At 61.1% G+C, this 15,746-nt stretch overlaps 1 protein-coding gene across 3 annotated transcripts in view; it reads left to right on the forward strand.

The window, feature by feature from the left end:
• Positions 1-15,746, forward strand: part of TPPP (tubulin polymerization promoting protein) — a 35,541-nt gene that overhangs the window by 11,669 nt on the left and 8,126 nt on the right. For all 3 annotated transcript variants that reach the window (XM_070587301.1, XM_070587302.1, XM_070587303.1), the window contains exon 2: positions 9,171-9,491. In XM_070587301.1, the coding sequence (XP_070443402.1) occupies positions 9,171-9,491 (321 nt within the window). The remainder of the gene's footprint in view (positions 1-9,170; positions 9,492-15,746) is intronic.

Genomic DNA, 15,746 nt, shown 5'->3' on the forward strand with positions numbered 1-15,746 from the left:
AGGCCTGGGACCCAGTGTGCGGAGCAGCCATGCTTGGGATCTGTTTGGGGCTGCGGCCATTATTCCCTCAACCCCCTCGGCCTCCTAAGTCTGCGTCTGGACCAGGCCCTAGTGGAGCCCCGGTCCCAGGGCCTGCCTGCCACGGGGCCTCGAGGGGCCGGGAGGCGCCCGGCTCCTGCCCTTCCCTTGACCTCTCTCCTCTGTACACTTTCTTCAGAGTCTCGGTTGCCTTTGAGAGTCTTCTGCTGTCTGGTAAGCATTCTCTACGCGGCCTGGCCCCCACGTGGGCCTCCTTCGCCGCTCTCCCGTCACCAGAGGTGCTCCCGGGCCACCAGTCAGCCCTGAGACTCCAGCACTCCGGCGAGGTCTGGACAGGAGCCAGCTCAGTCAGATCCCAGAGTGCGAGCATTTTCAGGCCCCAGAGCTTTCTTGCTCAGAAGCGGGATCTCAGTGCAGGCGCTGGGCCTCAGGCCACACCAGGGGACCCACGATGGTCCCTGGGCTCAGGTCCCTGCCCTGGTCGAGGGCGCCACCCGTGCATGCAGCCGGGGCATAAAGATTCAGAGGCCGCGGGTAGCACCACGCCCACCCTGAGCAGCTCAGCTGAGGCGTGGGTTGGGTGGTGCCCCGTGGGAGTGAGGATGGGAAACTGAGCGGGAGCTCCAGGACAGCCGGAGTGGCCCCACCCCTGGGCTTGCATCTCCAGAAGCTTCCTTCTGATGCCCTCTCTCCAGGGAGCCCTGTCCCGCCTGCAGGGCCTGTGGCAACATCTCGCTGGCCCAGACACCCCTCATTTCCACAGAGAGCCGCAGCCACCTGCCATTCTCCAGTCCAGCTTGCACCCCATGGGCTCTAAGGCCCCCGGACTCCGCGCTCTGCCTTTGGGGAAGGAGGTCAAGGACGAGAGTGCCAGCCAAGTGCCTGCCTGTAGTCAGCCCTCCAGCACCCGGGGTCACGGGCAGCTGCTCCCGGAGCTCGGGCAGGAGCAGCCCCACGTGACCCGCAGGCCTCAGTCACAGCTGGCCGCTCCCTTCAGATAGGGGCTGCTCCTGGGGGAAGTCCGCACCACATCCGCCACCAGAAGGTTCAGGAGTCGTGGCTGCAGCACTGGTCAGATGCCCGAGCTGGTTATCTGGCAGAGAACGTCTTGCCTCTCGGGCTCGTGGGGAATCCAGACGTCCGTGGTGCAGAGACTGGCCCTCATCACTCCTGCAAGACTTCCGAGGGGGACGCACGTCCCTTCATGCAGCGGCCCAGGTCGCTTGGGTGTGGGGGGTAATGGCTGGGCCCCCAGGAAGAGGACTGAGTGCCGGGAGGCTCAGAGTTGCCGGGTCAAGCAGGATGGCGCCTGAGGCCTGAGCAGCCACGCCACAGCGGGCGTCTCCCTGAGAATGAGCCCTGGGACTCAGCATGTCCCGCAGTAGGTGCCTCTCCTGAGGGTCTGAGCAGGGCCCTGGGCAGGGGGACCTGACAGAGAAGGCTCCTGGGGAGGAGAGGCTGGTGGGCCCAGTGTGTCCCAGAGGGGTCCCGGGGCGGCTGGTCTGCACTCCTGCTCTGGGCAGAGGTTCTCAGGGAGAGGGAGCAGTGGCAGGGAGCACACAGCTGCCAGGGAGGGCGATGGCAGGGTGAGTGGGGTGGGCGTCCTGTGTGAGTCCAGGATTCACCTGTGGCAGGTCCTGGCTCCCAGACACGTGGGTCCTGCTGGCCCCCACCCTGCCCCTCTCTGGTCGACAGCCCTGGCCCCTCACCCCAGTGTTAGCACAGCTTGTCAACGTGACCTCCTCCAGCGCGGCTTGGCCATCCCTATGTACCCAGTGCCCACGGGGAGGGCATGCTGTGGGCAGTGGCACCAGAGGACTCGGGAGAGGTAAGAGGGAGGACATGAGGGGCCTTGGGGGCTGAGTTCCAGATGTGGGTCCACTGGCCAGGGCAGATTTCAGGCAGTGCCTGCAGGTAGGGGTGTAAATGGGAGGCAGGATGTGGGAGCTGTGGGGCATCATCAATGAGCTGCTGAGGCCATGTTCTGAGTAGGCATGGGGGAGCCCAAGAGTGGCGGTGCATTCACACCTGCAAAAGCAGGTGCACACCCATCTTTACAATCTGGGCTTACCCATGTCCTGCCCCAGGAAGGTGGACCAAGAGAGCACAGAGCTCTTGTCAGTGCTGCCCTACTCACAGACACACCTGGATCTGCTCACAGACACACCTGACCTGCTCACAGACACACCTGACCTGCTCACAGACATACCTGCTGTGTTCACAGAGACACCTGCCCTGCTTATAGAGACTCCTGGCCTGCTCACAGACACACCTAACTCTGCTCACAGACACGCCTGGTCCTGCTCACAGACACCTGGTCCTGCTCACAACACACCTGGTCCTGCTCACAGACGCTGACTCTGGTCACAGATACACCTGGTCCTGCTCACAACAAACCTGGTCCTGCTCATAGACACCTGGCTCTGGTCATAGATACACCTGGTCCTGCTCACAGACAGACCTGGCCCCGCTCACAGACTGCCTGACTCTCACAGACACACCTGGTCCTGCTCACAGATGCACTTGGCCCTGGTCACAGACACACGTGGCCCTGTCGCAGGCCCACCACTAACATGGATTTCCATTCCTCCTGGTCAGGGTGCTGTGTGCTGAGGTAACCTGGTGGCTGTGACTATGGAATGTCAGGGTCTGTCCCGTGTCACCTTTTCTATAGGTTTTGCTTCTGGTAGTCGAGTCTTGAAGAGGTTGCCAGGAAGAATCATTCCAACATGGGGCCCCGTTCACTCTCATAAACTGGGCCTCGTCATGTCGCCTCTTTGGAGCCCGTGAGAGAGTTATGGTCCAGGACACCAGCACCACCTGATGTCTGGGAGGCAACCCCGCCCTGCTGCGGACACTCACGGGGCGGGTGTCCAGGTCTTGATGGGGCCGTGCAGCAGGGCTTCTGTTTGCTGCAGCTGCCCTGGGGCCACAGCCCTATCCTGCCTCTCCTCCCACTGGCCTGTAATTCCACCTGCCCGCCTGCCCCACCCTCCCCAAGTGTGACTACTGTCTCAGTTCCTCCTCCTGACCCTGAGGGGTCAGCGCGGGCCATCTCAGGCAGGACCTGGCCAAGGGCGCTGGCACCTGCTCAGCTCCCCCCACTTCGCCTGCCCTCCCACGCACTCTGGCAACCTCCCCTGGCCCTGGTTGCACACCTGAGCCTGAGCGGCTGCGGGCTCAGCAGTGGGTCTGGAGAGGGAGTGGTCTGTGGTGGGCTGTTGTGTCAGAGGTGGCCCAGAGGGGTTGGAAGCATCACTCGTCCCTCCTGCCTGAGGACCCCTGAGGCCAGCAGGAGTAGGTGTCCCAAGGGAGCCCAGCTCTGGGCTGAGGAGGCAGGTCCCACCTCCCTGTCCGCCGCAGGCCTGCTGCTGGCATTGCTGTTGCACTTCGCAGGTGCGTCCCTCAGCCTCGGCGGCCTCTGCACACCAGGGACCCCTTCTGCTCTGTGCGTCCCTCGCCCTCCACCCCCCAGATGTACACACATCCCAGAGGCTGGGGTCTTTCCAGGGAAGCAGGTGAGTGAGGCTCAGGAGAGAGACTCCAGGTTTTCACGGGGAGCTGGGCCTCCTGGGCATTGAGAGCTCCTGGACTCTAAAATACGTCCGAACTAGAGCCTCCTGGGGCTTTCGAGAGCTGTTGACAGTCCTCACCTTGAGGGAGGAGAACCAGGCCACGTGTCTGCTGTCAGCCGGGTCACACCCGTCATACCTGGTTATGCCTGAGTGACCTCGACTCCCAGCACACACTGCCCTGTGCCCTGTGGGGGGTCTTAGCCAGGGAGAAGTCAGCGCTCTTGGGAATGCTGGGCACCCCTGAGGGTGCAGGGCACACACCTGGGATGCAGGGTACACAGCTGAGGGTTTAAGGCACACACCTGGGGTACAGGGACACACCTGGGGTGCAGGACACACAGCTGAGGGTGTAAGGCACACTCCTGTGTTGCAGGGCACACAGCTGAAGGTGTAAGGCACACAGCTGGGGTGCAGGGCACACAGCCGAGGGTGTAAGGCACACTCCTGTGTTGCAGGGCACACAGCTGAGGGTGTAAGGCACACAGCTGGGGTGCAGGGCACACAGCTGAGGGTGTAAGGCACACAGCTGGGGTGCAGGCACACAGCTGAGGGTGTAAGGCACACTCCTGTGTTGCAGGGCACACAGCTGAGGGTATAAGGCACACAGCTGGAGTGCAGGGACACACCTGAGGGTGTAAGGCACACACCTGGGGTGTAGGCGCACAGCTGAGGTGTAGGGCACACAGCTGAGGGTGTAAGGCGCACAGCTGGGGTGCAGGGCACACAGCTGAGGGTGTAAGGCGCACAGCTGGGGTGCAGGGACACAGCTGAGGGTGTAAGGCACACAGCTGGGGTGCAGGCGGGCAGCTGGGAGGTCCTCCCTTTTACCCTGCGTGCTGTGGGGTGGCATTGTGTCTCCTGGGGCCTCTCTACTAAGCGAGTTTATTTTCTTACTGGTGGAGCAGCTGGCAGGGCAGGTGGGAAGGGCATGAGGGTCTGCCCCACCCAAGATTCAGACTCCCTGCAGCCCCAGAGCCATGGGGGCAGGAAGGTGGAGGGGAGCCCCGGCCTCCACGGGGAGAGGAGTTGGGCAGCCGGCCGTGTGTGCAGCTGTCTCTGCTGGCACAGAAGGGGCTCCAGACAGCCCCACGTTCTGGTGAGTCTCCACTGGAGCTCTCAGCTTTTTCTTAAATTAAATGTATCATTATTACATCATTTTGGCAGTAGCGCCTGGGTTTAATGAGGCAATTCAAAGAACTGAAAGAACCGAGAAGCATGTGCCACTCCCACCTCAGCCCGGCCTTCGGTCTGTCCTCTCTCCCCAGGGCTCCAGCCTGTGCAGCTCTTCCTTGCCCTTTTGCTGTTTTCCCAGAGCGGGGTGTGTATTTCTGCTGTTCACGTCCTGCTTCTCCACAATAATCTTGAGGATCTTTCCATGTCAGTACCCCTGGCTGACAGCAGGCTCTAATTCCTTCTGTTGTTTTTCTTAAAATAATTTAAAAATATATTTTATTAGGATAATACATGTTTGTAGAAAATCTCAGAAGGGAGAGCGTGGGCAGCCTCTGTGGACTGCCAGGTGGGGACCTTCCTCCCAGCTGGTTCTGGGTCTATGGCCACATCTCCTCTGTGGCATGGCCCAGCGACGGGCACAGCCTCGAGGGCAGGGGGCTCAGCGCCCCTCACCAACGCCCCCATTGCAGTCTTTCCTCCAGGCCCAAAAAGACGTCACGGACAGAGCCGCCCTGCACTCAGGGCCGGGGTTCCAGAGGAAATGTCGGATGTCACAGCTGCCCTGCCCTGCTGCCTGGTGGGAGGTTCCCAGGGCCGTGACCCCAGGTTGAGTTGATGGGGACCTTGCTTTTTCACACTTGCTGACCTTCTGTGTCATTCCCAGCACTGTGGGCTCCATCGTCACTCCTGTGTCCACACTTCCCTCCCCGGTGCCCCTCGGCCTGGGCCCTACCTGCAGTCCCGGCCTCCTGCGGCCCTCCCGCGACAGCCCAGATGCCTGCAGGAGCGTTGGCAGGGAGTGGGGTGGAGCTGAGAGCTTCTGCGGCCTCATCCTCCTCCCTCAGCCTGGGGCGGTGAGGTCGAAGCATTTTGCTCAGAACGTTTAGAGCACGGCTGGCCGCTCTCCCCTGGGGCCCAGAGGGCATCCAGTGGCAGGCCGCACCTGTGTACTTTCTGCTCTTTCCCACACAAACCTTCACGGCCCCTCTCCACCCGCCTGCCGTCTTGGTGGGGTTTCGGGGCTTGGAGGAACCTGAACTGCCCCACGGGCGCCAGAATGTCCCCTCGCCCAGTAACCCACACGCTGCCCGTCCTGTTGCTCGGATCTCCACTTTCCTTCCACCCAGTCCCGCCTTGCGTGCCTTGGCTTCCCCTCGGGTGCTTCCTGTCACCTGAAGTTGGAGCATCTCGTTTGTTTCCTGTGTCCACCTGGAAGGTCGGCCTCGGAAGGGCAGGACTTACTCAGTCCTTCTTGATTTTTAATTTACCTGGAGGCAGATCTGCCAGTTTGTTAGAACCATGTGCCCAGCACAATGGGCCCTGACGGCTCCTGCTGTGCATGGGCCGGTTGGTGCCCCTGCTCTCCTTGTCTGCTTTGTCCTCGGTGGGTCCCTGCTGAGGTTCCCAGGTGACCTGCTCTGCATGCTGAGTCGGTGTCCCTGTCCCCCAGTGTCCAGAGCACTCCTGGGAATTCTTTTCATCGGCAGCATCTGGGGCGCTTGGCCTGCCACATGCAGGCGGGCTTGCTGGGGCTCCCTGAATGCTGCCTCCCCCACGCAGGCTGGGCCCCACAGGCCCTAACTGTAAAATAGCACTTGTAGGAAATCTGCAAAACACAGAAAAGTACTTGTGCGTGGTCCCAGCACCCAGAGGCAGCCAGCCCCTGCCGTCACTTTGGTGCCATCCCTTCTCGGAACACAGTGTTCCTGGGCTGAGAACGTGCAGGATTTGAGCATCATGAGCAGTTTCTTCCTCGTTGACCAAGTTGAATACACGTGCTCCCATAAGTGGTTTGCACATTCTTACTAAACTGACTAATGCTTCTAGCAGTTTCTTAGCAGCTTTTCTTTCTTGGGCTGAGAGCTGAGAGATGCCGTGGTCAACACTGGGCCAGCCCATGGGAGGCTCCTGTTTCAGACAAAGAGACGGTGTCAGCGATAACACTGGAATGATTCCTGCTGACACCCGACCCGCCTGTCTCGCCTATGCCATCTGTCCTCTGGGATGGTCCTTTAGAGACAGCGCCACCCCCACCGGGCTCCCTGTCCACAACCTGGGTGAGGGGTAGGTGCCCGAGGGTAGTGCCTGCTGGAACATGGGAAGCCTGGAAGTTCTGATCTGACTTTTTCCCCCTCACGCATCTTGTCTGCTTCCTCCTGCCCCCGAGTAGTGCTCCATTGTCATGTGTCTTGGAGTTTTCTCACCAGCAATTGTACTTCTGGCTCCATCCTAGAGAAGAGGGGGTGAACGAGTGGGGGACCACGGCCCTTGAGAATATTCAGGCCAGTGGTCACGTGAGCTGCACTTGACTCTCTCATTTTTGGGGACCTGTGTGGTCTTGAGTTCACCTGTAGGGTCCTGAGTTCACCTGTAAGGTCTTGAGTTCACCTGTATGGTCCTGAGTTTACCTATAGGGTATGGTCTTGAGTTCACCTGTATGGTCCTGAGTTCACCTGTAGGGTCCTGAGTTCACCTGTAGGGTCTCGAGTTCACCTGTAGGGTCTCGAGTTCACCTATAGGGTCCTGAGTTCACCTGTAGGGTCTCGAGTTCACCTGTATGGTCTTGAGTTCACCTGTAGGGTCCTGAGTTCACCTGTAGGGTCCTGAGTTCACCTGTAGGGTCTCGAGTTCACCTGTATGTTCTCGACTTCACCAATAGGGTCCTGATTTCACCAGTAGGGTCCTGAGTTCACCTGTATGGTCCTGAGTTCACCTGTAGGGTCCTGAGTTCACCTGTACCGTCTTGAGTTCACCTGCAGGGTCCTGAGTTCACCTGTATGGTCTTGAGTTCACCTGTAGGGTCCTGAGTTCACCTGTATGGTCCTGAGTTCACCTGTACGGTCTTGAGTTCACCTGTAGGGTCCTGAGTTCACCTGTAGGATCCTGAGTTCACCTATATGGTCTTGAGTTCACCTGTATGTTCTCGAGTTCACCTGTAGGGTCCTGAGTTCACCTACATGGGTCTTGAGTTCACGTGTATGGTTCTTGAGTTCACCTGTAGGGTCTCGAGTTCAGCTGTAGGGTCCTGAGTTCACCTATAGGGTCTCGAGGTTCTTGAGTTCACCTGTAGGGTTCTTGAGTTCACCTGTATGGTCTCAAGTTCACCTGTACAGTCTCGAGTTCACCTGTAGTGTCTCGAGTTCACCTGTATGGTCCTGAGTTCACTGGTACGGTCCTGAGTTCACTGGTACGGTCCTGAGTTCACCTGTATGGTCTTGAGTTCAGCAGAGCCACACTCAGGACCCCTATGATGCCAGGTCACTATCTTCCTCTGGTCATAACTGCTGTTAAGAACTCACATTTGAGGGAGACTTTCAGTGAACTACAGAGTTCTGAATAAGCTTGCTGTTCGTGGCACTGACTGTCCACCCAGAGTTTGTTCTCAGCACTCGGTCTTGAGTCCCTCTCCTCTTACTAAACCCTGGTGTCGGTTCTCAGTGAGGCATAGACCGCTGCTCCTCTGGGAAGCCGCTCTGAGGGACCCACTGCCGATCTTTGCCAGGGGCTGGTGTTTCTGGTCCTGCCCTGGCTGCCAGCCAGTGGGGGAGGCATCCGTGCCCAGCCCCGTGCTCCCAAAGCCTGCTGGAGCAGCAGGGGCCCCATCTTCTGGGCCCCATGGGCCCCAGGCCCGGCTCTAGGGATTGGGCGCCTCCCAAAGGCAGAGACTCGTCGACAGGTTCAGGCAGGCTTTCCGAGCTCCTGACAAGCCCCACTGGCTGGTGGCTTCCCCTCTGCACACGTGGCCCCCACCCTGGTCCTGGAGTGCAGGTCGCTCAGCCCTGGCCCATGGGGAGACCCTCATACGTGCTCTTCGCATCTCTTTCCCACTGGCACCCGGTCGGCAGGCTCAGCCCTGAGGTAGGGCAGCAGCATGACCGGCTCTGGATCTCCCTCCCGAAGGATGGTGTCACCATGGACCCTGGAGGGGTGTCGTTTTGGGGGGTCCCAGAGCAGGTGTGGCTCAGGGTGGAGGCCATGGTGAGAGGAGTGATGGGGAAGGGGACTCTGAGCCCCCCGTCCCCCAGGAGACTGAGCTGGGTGCTCCCCCTGAGGTCCTGCCATTGCTGAGGGCTTTGACTGTTCAGGGAGGTGTCCTGGGCCCACCGACTCGGCGGTTGGCAGGGCACTGGCACTGGGCAGGGCAGTGCCGTGTCCAGCAACAGGACAAGCACTCACTGTCCTGCAGGTGCCACCTGGGCAGCAACTCTGCCGCCTCATGTCCAGGGCTTGGCTCCGAGGGGTCCAAGGGACCCTGCCACATCCTGGGTGCCTGCCGTGACACAGGCAGCCAGCCTCCTGTCCCAGGAGTGGGCCAGCAGAAGGGCCTTGAGTGGCAGCCCCAAAAAGGAAGACAACCTTTTTCTTCTCTCCTTTCCCCTCCAGAAACATGGCCGATAGCAAGGCCAAGCCCACCAAGGCCGCCAACAAGACGCCCCCCAAGTCCCCAGGGGAGCCCGCAAAGGACAAGGCAGCCAAGAGGCTGTCCCTGGAGTCAGAAGGTGCCAACGAGGGGGCGGCCGCCGCAGCCCCGGAGCTCAGCGCCCTGGAGGAGGCCTTCCGGCGGTTCGCGGTGCATGGGGACACCAGGGCCACGGGTAAGGAGATGCATGGCAAGAACTGGTCGAAGCTGTGCAAGGACTGCCAGGTGATCGATGGGAGGAACGTCACCGTCACCGACGTGGACATCGTCTTCAGCAAGATCAAGTGAGTGCCCCTGGGCTCACAGCAGAGCCAGACGCCCCGAGGTGTGCAGTTGGCTGGCCATGCGTTCTGGATCCCCTGGTGGGTCCTGTGTTTCCGCAGCCATGAGGAAGTATGATAATAAGGCTTCAAGGTCCCTCCCCTTGCAGAATAAGGCGCCTGTGTTAGGGCAGGCGGGGGAGTCCTGGTCGTGGAAACTGCCCAGCAGCCGACTGGAGCTTGGAGGGGCCAGCGGCCTCGGGTGAGAGAGCTGGCCCATGCCTGAGCAGCTCCCCAGCCTTTGGGAAGTGGTCCCACCTCAGGAAGACACCCACATCTCCACCTGTGGGCTCAGTGGCTTCGTCTTTGTGCGTGTGTGTACAGTACTCACGCACACCTTTTTCCCTGGACGCTGGGAAGCACGTCCAGGCATCGGTATGCACCACCCCCACCTCCCGTCCACCAGGCGTCTCTGAAGCGCGAGGATGCAGCTCAGGTGCCCGCACCCTCTGTTAGTGGCCTAGCTCCTCGTCCACCAGGCTCCAGCCCAGTGGCAGTGGGCAGTTCCCTCTTTGCATCCCCAGTGGCTGTGACTTCCTGTCACCACTTTGCTCCAGGGAGACATTGTCGGGGTATCTATGTTGTGGTGAGGTCTCCCTGACTCCCTGGGCTGAGAGTTGGTGCCTGTCCCAACAGTGACTCGAGCTGAAGGGGCCACTGTCACCACCAGAGCCAGGAGGTTATGCGGGGTGGCCTGGCTGGGGTGGGCGGAGGCAGCCCCCGAGAGCCAGCCATCAGGACCAGTAACGGGGCGCAGGAGACAGGCACCCACCAGGCGGAGGGTACTTAGCCTTTCTGCTCCCATGGGAAGAGGGGGGACCCGTCAGAGTTTACTACAGTCGGACCAGAGCCCCACGACACCACAGCTGCGGGCTCTGGGCTCCTGGTGGGCTCTTCATGTCGGCTTTGCCCATCCCTTCCCAAGGCCCAGAGTTAGAGGAGGAGAGGTGGGGTGCAGGTGAGGAGAAGAAGGGGTGCAGGTGAGGAGGGGTGCAGTTGAGAAGAAGGTGGGGTACAGGTGATGAAGGAGGGCTGCAGTTGAGAAGGAGGGGTGCAGGTGAGAAGAAGATGGGGTGCAGTTGAGAAGGAAGGGTGCAGGTGAGAAAGTGGGATGCAGTTGAGAAGGTCGGGTGCAGTTGAGAAGGAGGGGTTCAGGTGAGAATGAGGGGTGCAAGTGAGAAAGTGGGGAGCAGTTGAGAAGGAGGGGTACAGGTGAGAAAGTGGGTGCAGTTGAGAAGGAGGGGTGCAGGTGAGAAAGTGGGGTGCAGGGGAGGAGGAGGGGTGCAGGTGAGAAGGAGGGGTGCAGGTGAGAACATGGGGAGCAGGTGAGAACGTGGGGTGCAGGTGATGGAGGAAGGAGGGGTGCAGGTGAGAAGGTGGGGAGCAGTTGAGAAGGAGGGGTGCAGGGGAGAAGGTCGGGTGCAGTTGAGAAGGAGGGGTGCAGGTGAGAAAGTGGGGTGCAGTTGAGAAGGAGGGGTGCAGCTGAGAAAGTAGGGAGCAGTTGAGAAGGAGGTGTGCAGGTGAGAACGTGGGGAGCAGGTGAGAACGTGGGGTGCAGGTGGTGGAGGAAGAAGGGGTGCAGGTGAGGTGGGGAGCAGTTGAGAAGGAGGGGTGCAGGTGAGAAAGTGGGGTGCAGTTGAGGAGGGGTGCAGCTGAGAAAGTAGGGAGCAGTTGAGAAGGAGGTGTGCAGGTGAGAACGTGGGGAGCAGGTGAGAACGTGGGGTGCAGGTGGTGGAGGAAGAAGGGGTGCAGGTGAGAAGGTGGGGAGCAGTTGAGAAGGAGGGGTGCAGGTGAGAAAGTGGGGTGCAGTTGAGGAGCGGTGCAGGGGAGAAGGTCGGGTGCAGGTGAGAAGGAGGGCTGCAGGTGAGAAAGTAGGGTGCAGTTGAGAAGGAGGTGTGCAGGTGAGAACATGGGGAGCAGGTGAGAACATGGGTGCAGGTGATGGAGGAAGGAGGGGTGCAGGTGAGAAGGTGGGGAGCAGTTGAGAAGGAGGGGTGCAGGTGAGGAGGAGTGCAGTTGAGGAGGGGTGAAGTTGAGAAGGAGGGGTGCAGGGGAGAACGTGGGGAGCAGGTGAGAACATGGGTGCAGGTGATGGAGGAAGGAGGGGTGCAGGTGAGAAGGTGGGGAGCAGTTGAGAAGGAGGGGTGCAGGTGAGGAGGAGTGCAGTTGAGAAGGAGGGGTGCAAGGGAGAAGGAGGGTTGCAAGTCAGAAGGTGGGGTGCAGGTGAGGAGGGGTGCAGTTGAGAAGGAAGGTTGCAGGGGAGAAGGAGGGGTGCAGGTCAGAAAGTGGGGAGCAGGTTGGAAGGAGGGGAACAGGTGAGACAGAGGGACAGACCCAGGAGCAAAGGAACGCGAAGAGCTGTTTTGGTTGGGGAAGGTTCTAGAAAGGCTGGGAGGGAGGAGGGGAGAAGTGGCATGTCCAGGGCCAGGTCACTCAGCCAGGGAATGCTGCAGGTCCCCACACCCTGGGTGCTGGCCGAGGCATGCGCGGTGCCAGGGACAGATGCTGAGCAGGCCTTCCTTCCTGCACTCTTAATTCCTTCTGCAAGAAGTTGCTTTCACACTGCTGCATGGAGGCTGGTCCACACATACGTACACGCAAGCTCACAGCCCACACACGTGTGCACAGACATGCATGCACATACATGTGTGCACACGCACATGAGCTCACAATGCACATGCACACATGTGCATACACATGCACACACAATACATGCATGCACACTTGCATGCACATGGGGAGAACTCAGGCTCTCTACACCCTTGCTGGTGGGAAGGTGGCAAGTGTGGTCTTGGCTCATGTGGAGGACGGGTGCTCTGGACAAGCCCCGTGAGCAGGAGGCATGGGCACCCGCCGCCCAGGTGGAGGAAACAAGTCCTTCCTGCCTGTCTTCTCATCACATGAGCGAGCGAGCACCGAGAAGGGAGCCCCATCTGGTCCCAGTCCCTGTCCAGGAGGCAGGATGTCAGCTGCTTGGACACTGAGGGGCTGAGGCTTGGCTTCTGGCTCCCGGGTGTGGTGGGCTCCGCACTGAAGAGCCCCGGGCTGCTTGGGGACCCCTGGCATCTCTGCCTCAGCTCACTGTGGGGGACGCGGTCTCGGGGAACAGGCAGCTGTGGCCCAAGCCCAGCAAGGGGCCGTGGTCATAACAGTCCGGACCAGCCTGTGGCGGCCGCAGGGGCCTGGGCTGGTCACACTGTGGCTCCTAGAAGGGAGCAGCCCACATGCCCAGGTGGGCTTGCCAGTCACCATGGGGGTGCGTTGGGGAGGACTCACACCCTTGACCCTGGGAAAGGAGAGGTGGTCGGTGCCCCAGGCAGGGTTGTGGGGCCCTGCAGAGCAGGCTGGGGACCGGGGGACCACCGGAGGCCCTGCTGGGCAGTGGAAGAGGCTGTTTGGAATGATTTTATTTGGCATTGTGAGGAGCGTGGTGTCATTTGGGGACGTGCATGTCCTAGTTTATGGGGTCTTGGGAACACGGTTGCTCCACGTGGCAGCCACAGCAGAAGCACCTCACCTCGTGGGAGCCACAGACGAGGAGCCGCAGTCGCTGACTCGGGCAACCTACGGTGGAGAAGCCCACTATTTCTGTTTGCGGGCGGTTGCCGTGGCTCCGCGGGCGGTGACGCCAGCCGGGTATCTGCAGCCTCTGTTTGCATCCTGTCGCCATGGCAGCGCTTGTTTGTTTTGATGTTACTATGTGTTAAGTTTTAAACAAATTTCTCGCAGCTCTGTTCCAGGTCTCAAGTGAAGACTATTGTTACCTACACAGCCTCCTGCGCCCTCCCCCCACAGGCCTGACACAGTCGGTCTGAAAGGTTGACTCATCGAGGCTTAGTCTGCACAGCAGGGGTGCCACCCTGACAGCCCTGTTGGGGCCGTGAACGGGGCGACATCCCCTTCAGTGCTGCCTGCGATGTCTGCATGTGTCAGCACTGGGGTCCCCACCGCACAGGTGGAGAGGCCAGCCCGCGGGGGCTGTGTTCGCAGAGTAGACGGGTTTCCTGTGAGCCCTGTGCAGGGAGATGGTCCACACCGGTGCCGGGCGTCCAGGTCGCAGGTCAGGAGGGAGCAGGCTGTGGGGTCCCCTGCGGCCTGTTGGCCACCAACCTGAAAGCTGCCCTGTTCTTGCATACCTGCCGCGGCCACGGCCCGGAGACGGTGGGAACTGTGTGAGGCAGGGAGTGAAGAGTCGGCAGATGGACTCCGGGCTCTGTGGTAACAGACCTGACTGTCAGCATGCGCCACAGAAACTCAGCACAGACACACAGCCCTAGAGCCCAGCGCCATCCAGTGCCTTCCAGCGCCACCCAGCACCTGGGAGCAGGCCCGAGCCTGCAGGAGAGAGCCCCCAGGATAGCGTGATGTGGGCTCGGGGCACATAGTCCCCTGCGGGAGGGGCAGAACTCTGCGTGAGATGTGACGTCCCAGAAAGGCTGGCTGGCGACACAGTGACCCCGAAGGGGCCGGGAGGCCTGGTGGCAGGGGCGCCCCCACTCCCAGCTCTGCTCCTGGGCCTTGAGGCTGACACAGCCACACTCCTGGTGCCTACAGCACGGCCCAGGCCCCATGGATGGAAGGGTCATCGGTGTTCCCCACACTGGGCCTCTCCTGCTCCAGTCCCGCCCTCCAGGCTAGTGGGCGAGATCGGGGCAATTGGGGTCCCTGGATGCAGACCCGGGCTCCTCATAGAGTCAGGGTGGCCACAGCGGGCAGGCCCTTCTCTGCCCTCTCGTGGCCACCCGCGGCAGTGCAGGGCATCCCACGGCTTCTGCCCTGCCCTCGGTGGTAGGCCAGTGCGCCTCCTGGTGCACCTGCGGCCGAAGGTCAAGGCCTGGCAGGGCAGGAGTAGGGCGATTCCTCGCACATCGGCTCTTCGTTGAGTCAGTGTGGGCGTTGGATGCCAGCGCTTGCAGGTCTTTTAAGAGGATGACCTTCCCCAAACCCCTAGAAATGGTTTCAGTGACCTCAAGTGCGTCCATTCCCCTGCCGAGCCCACAGCAGAGATTAGGGGTAGCCGGGGGTGGCCCTATGCCTCTAGGGCCCCTGCCCTTCACAGGGTGGGAGCCCAGCCCCTCGTGCCCCCGTCCCCACGCCCATGCTACCCTGCAGAGGCAAACAGCAAGTTAGGAGGAAGGTAACAGCAGAAGAACTGTGTGTTGGGGTCACAGCTGCCCTGCAGGCAGGTTGGGGCCCATCAGCAGCCAGACCTGGGATTTGAGTGGCCTGTGCAGCCTGTTCCAGGTTCTCAGCTTCATCGTCGTCCATGGGGCTGGGCCCACACTCTGGGCACTCAGCCTGCTGGGGCAGGCGGGTAGGGGCTGTCAGCAGGAGGGGAGCCCTGGTCTGGAGCGAGGGGCCAGTGTCTGCCAGGAGAGCCTGCTCACAACAGCCGGGCCCTCCCTGAGCACAGCAAGAAAGCAGAGCCCCTGGTCCCGCTCGGGGCTGCTCGCAGGTCTGGGACCAGAGGTGCAGCCAGTTCCTGCGCTGTGTCCCCACTGCAGCTCCCCCGGAGGCCTTGTACCCAGTGGGCAGGGCTCCCCCAGAAGCCCCCAAGCCCCCACTGGTCCAGGGGCTGATGGGAGTGTCCCAGAGGCTCCCTGCTCTGACCCTCATCAGTCCTTAGGGCCCCTCAACACCCCACTTCCTGCCCACACTGGAGTCCTGGCCAGCCACTTTCTCCAACCCCCACCAGAAAGCTAACTGTGATGGTCCAGCATGCTAGCCGCCACCTCTCAGGGAGGGCCCCTGGGGGTGCCGCCATGTGCTCTGATTCACGAAGGGGCTGGCAAGGAGATGGGGGTCCTGTGCTCTGTGCTGGGACTCGTCAGCCCAAAGCCCAGGAGCCTTTGTGGTGTTGGCCCTGGAGGCACAGATGTCTGCCTCAGAGAGCTGTGCTGGCCCCCCGCCCGGCTCCTGGACGCCCCTGGCCAGTCCACAGTGTCCCTGGGTGACCTTTGGGATCAGACAGGCCCAGCCCTCCGCCTGCCCTGAGCTGGGCCTAGAAGCCCAGGGGATGCAGGGCCTGGGAAGCAAAGTGAAACGCCAGCTCACGGGGCCTAGTGTGTGACCGGTGACCCATTACTGTCCAGCAGAACAACAGCCTTCTGAGCAGGGCGCTGGCCACCCCGGCACAAGCCAGGAGAAGGGGGGTTTCAGTGTGGGGACACCCTCCTGTTCTGGGGACTCAGAACAGGCTGGCTCTGTGTCCAGGGAGCC

The sequence above is a fragment of the Equus przewalskii genome, chromosome 20 (genome assembly GCF_037783145.1).
Source record: "Equus przewalskii isolate Varuska chromosome 20, EquPr2, whole genome shotgun sequence".
Lineage (NCBI taxonomy): Eukaryota > Metazoa > Chordata > Mammalia > Perissodactyla > Equidae > Equus > Equus przewalskii.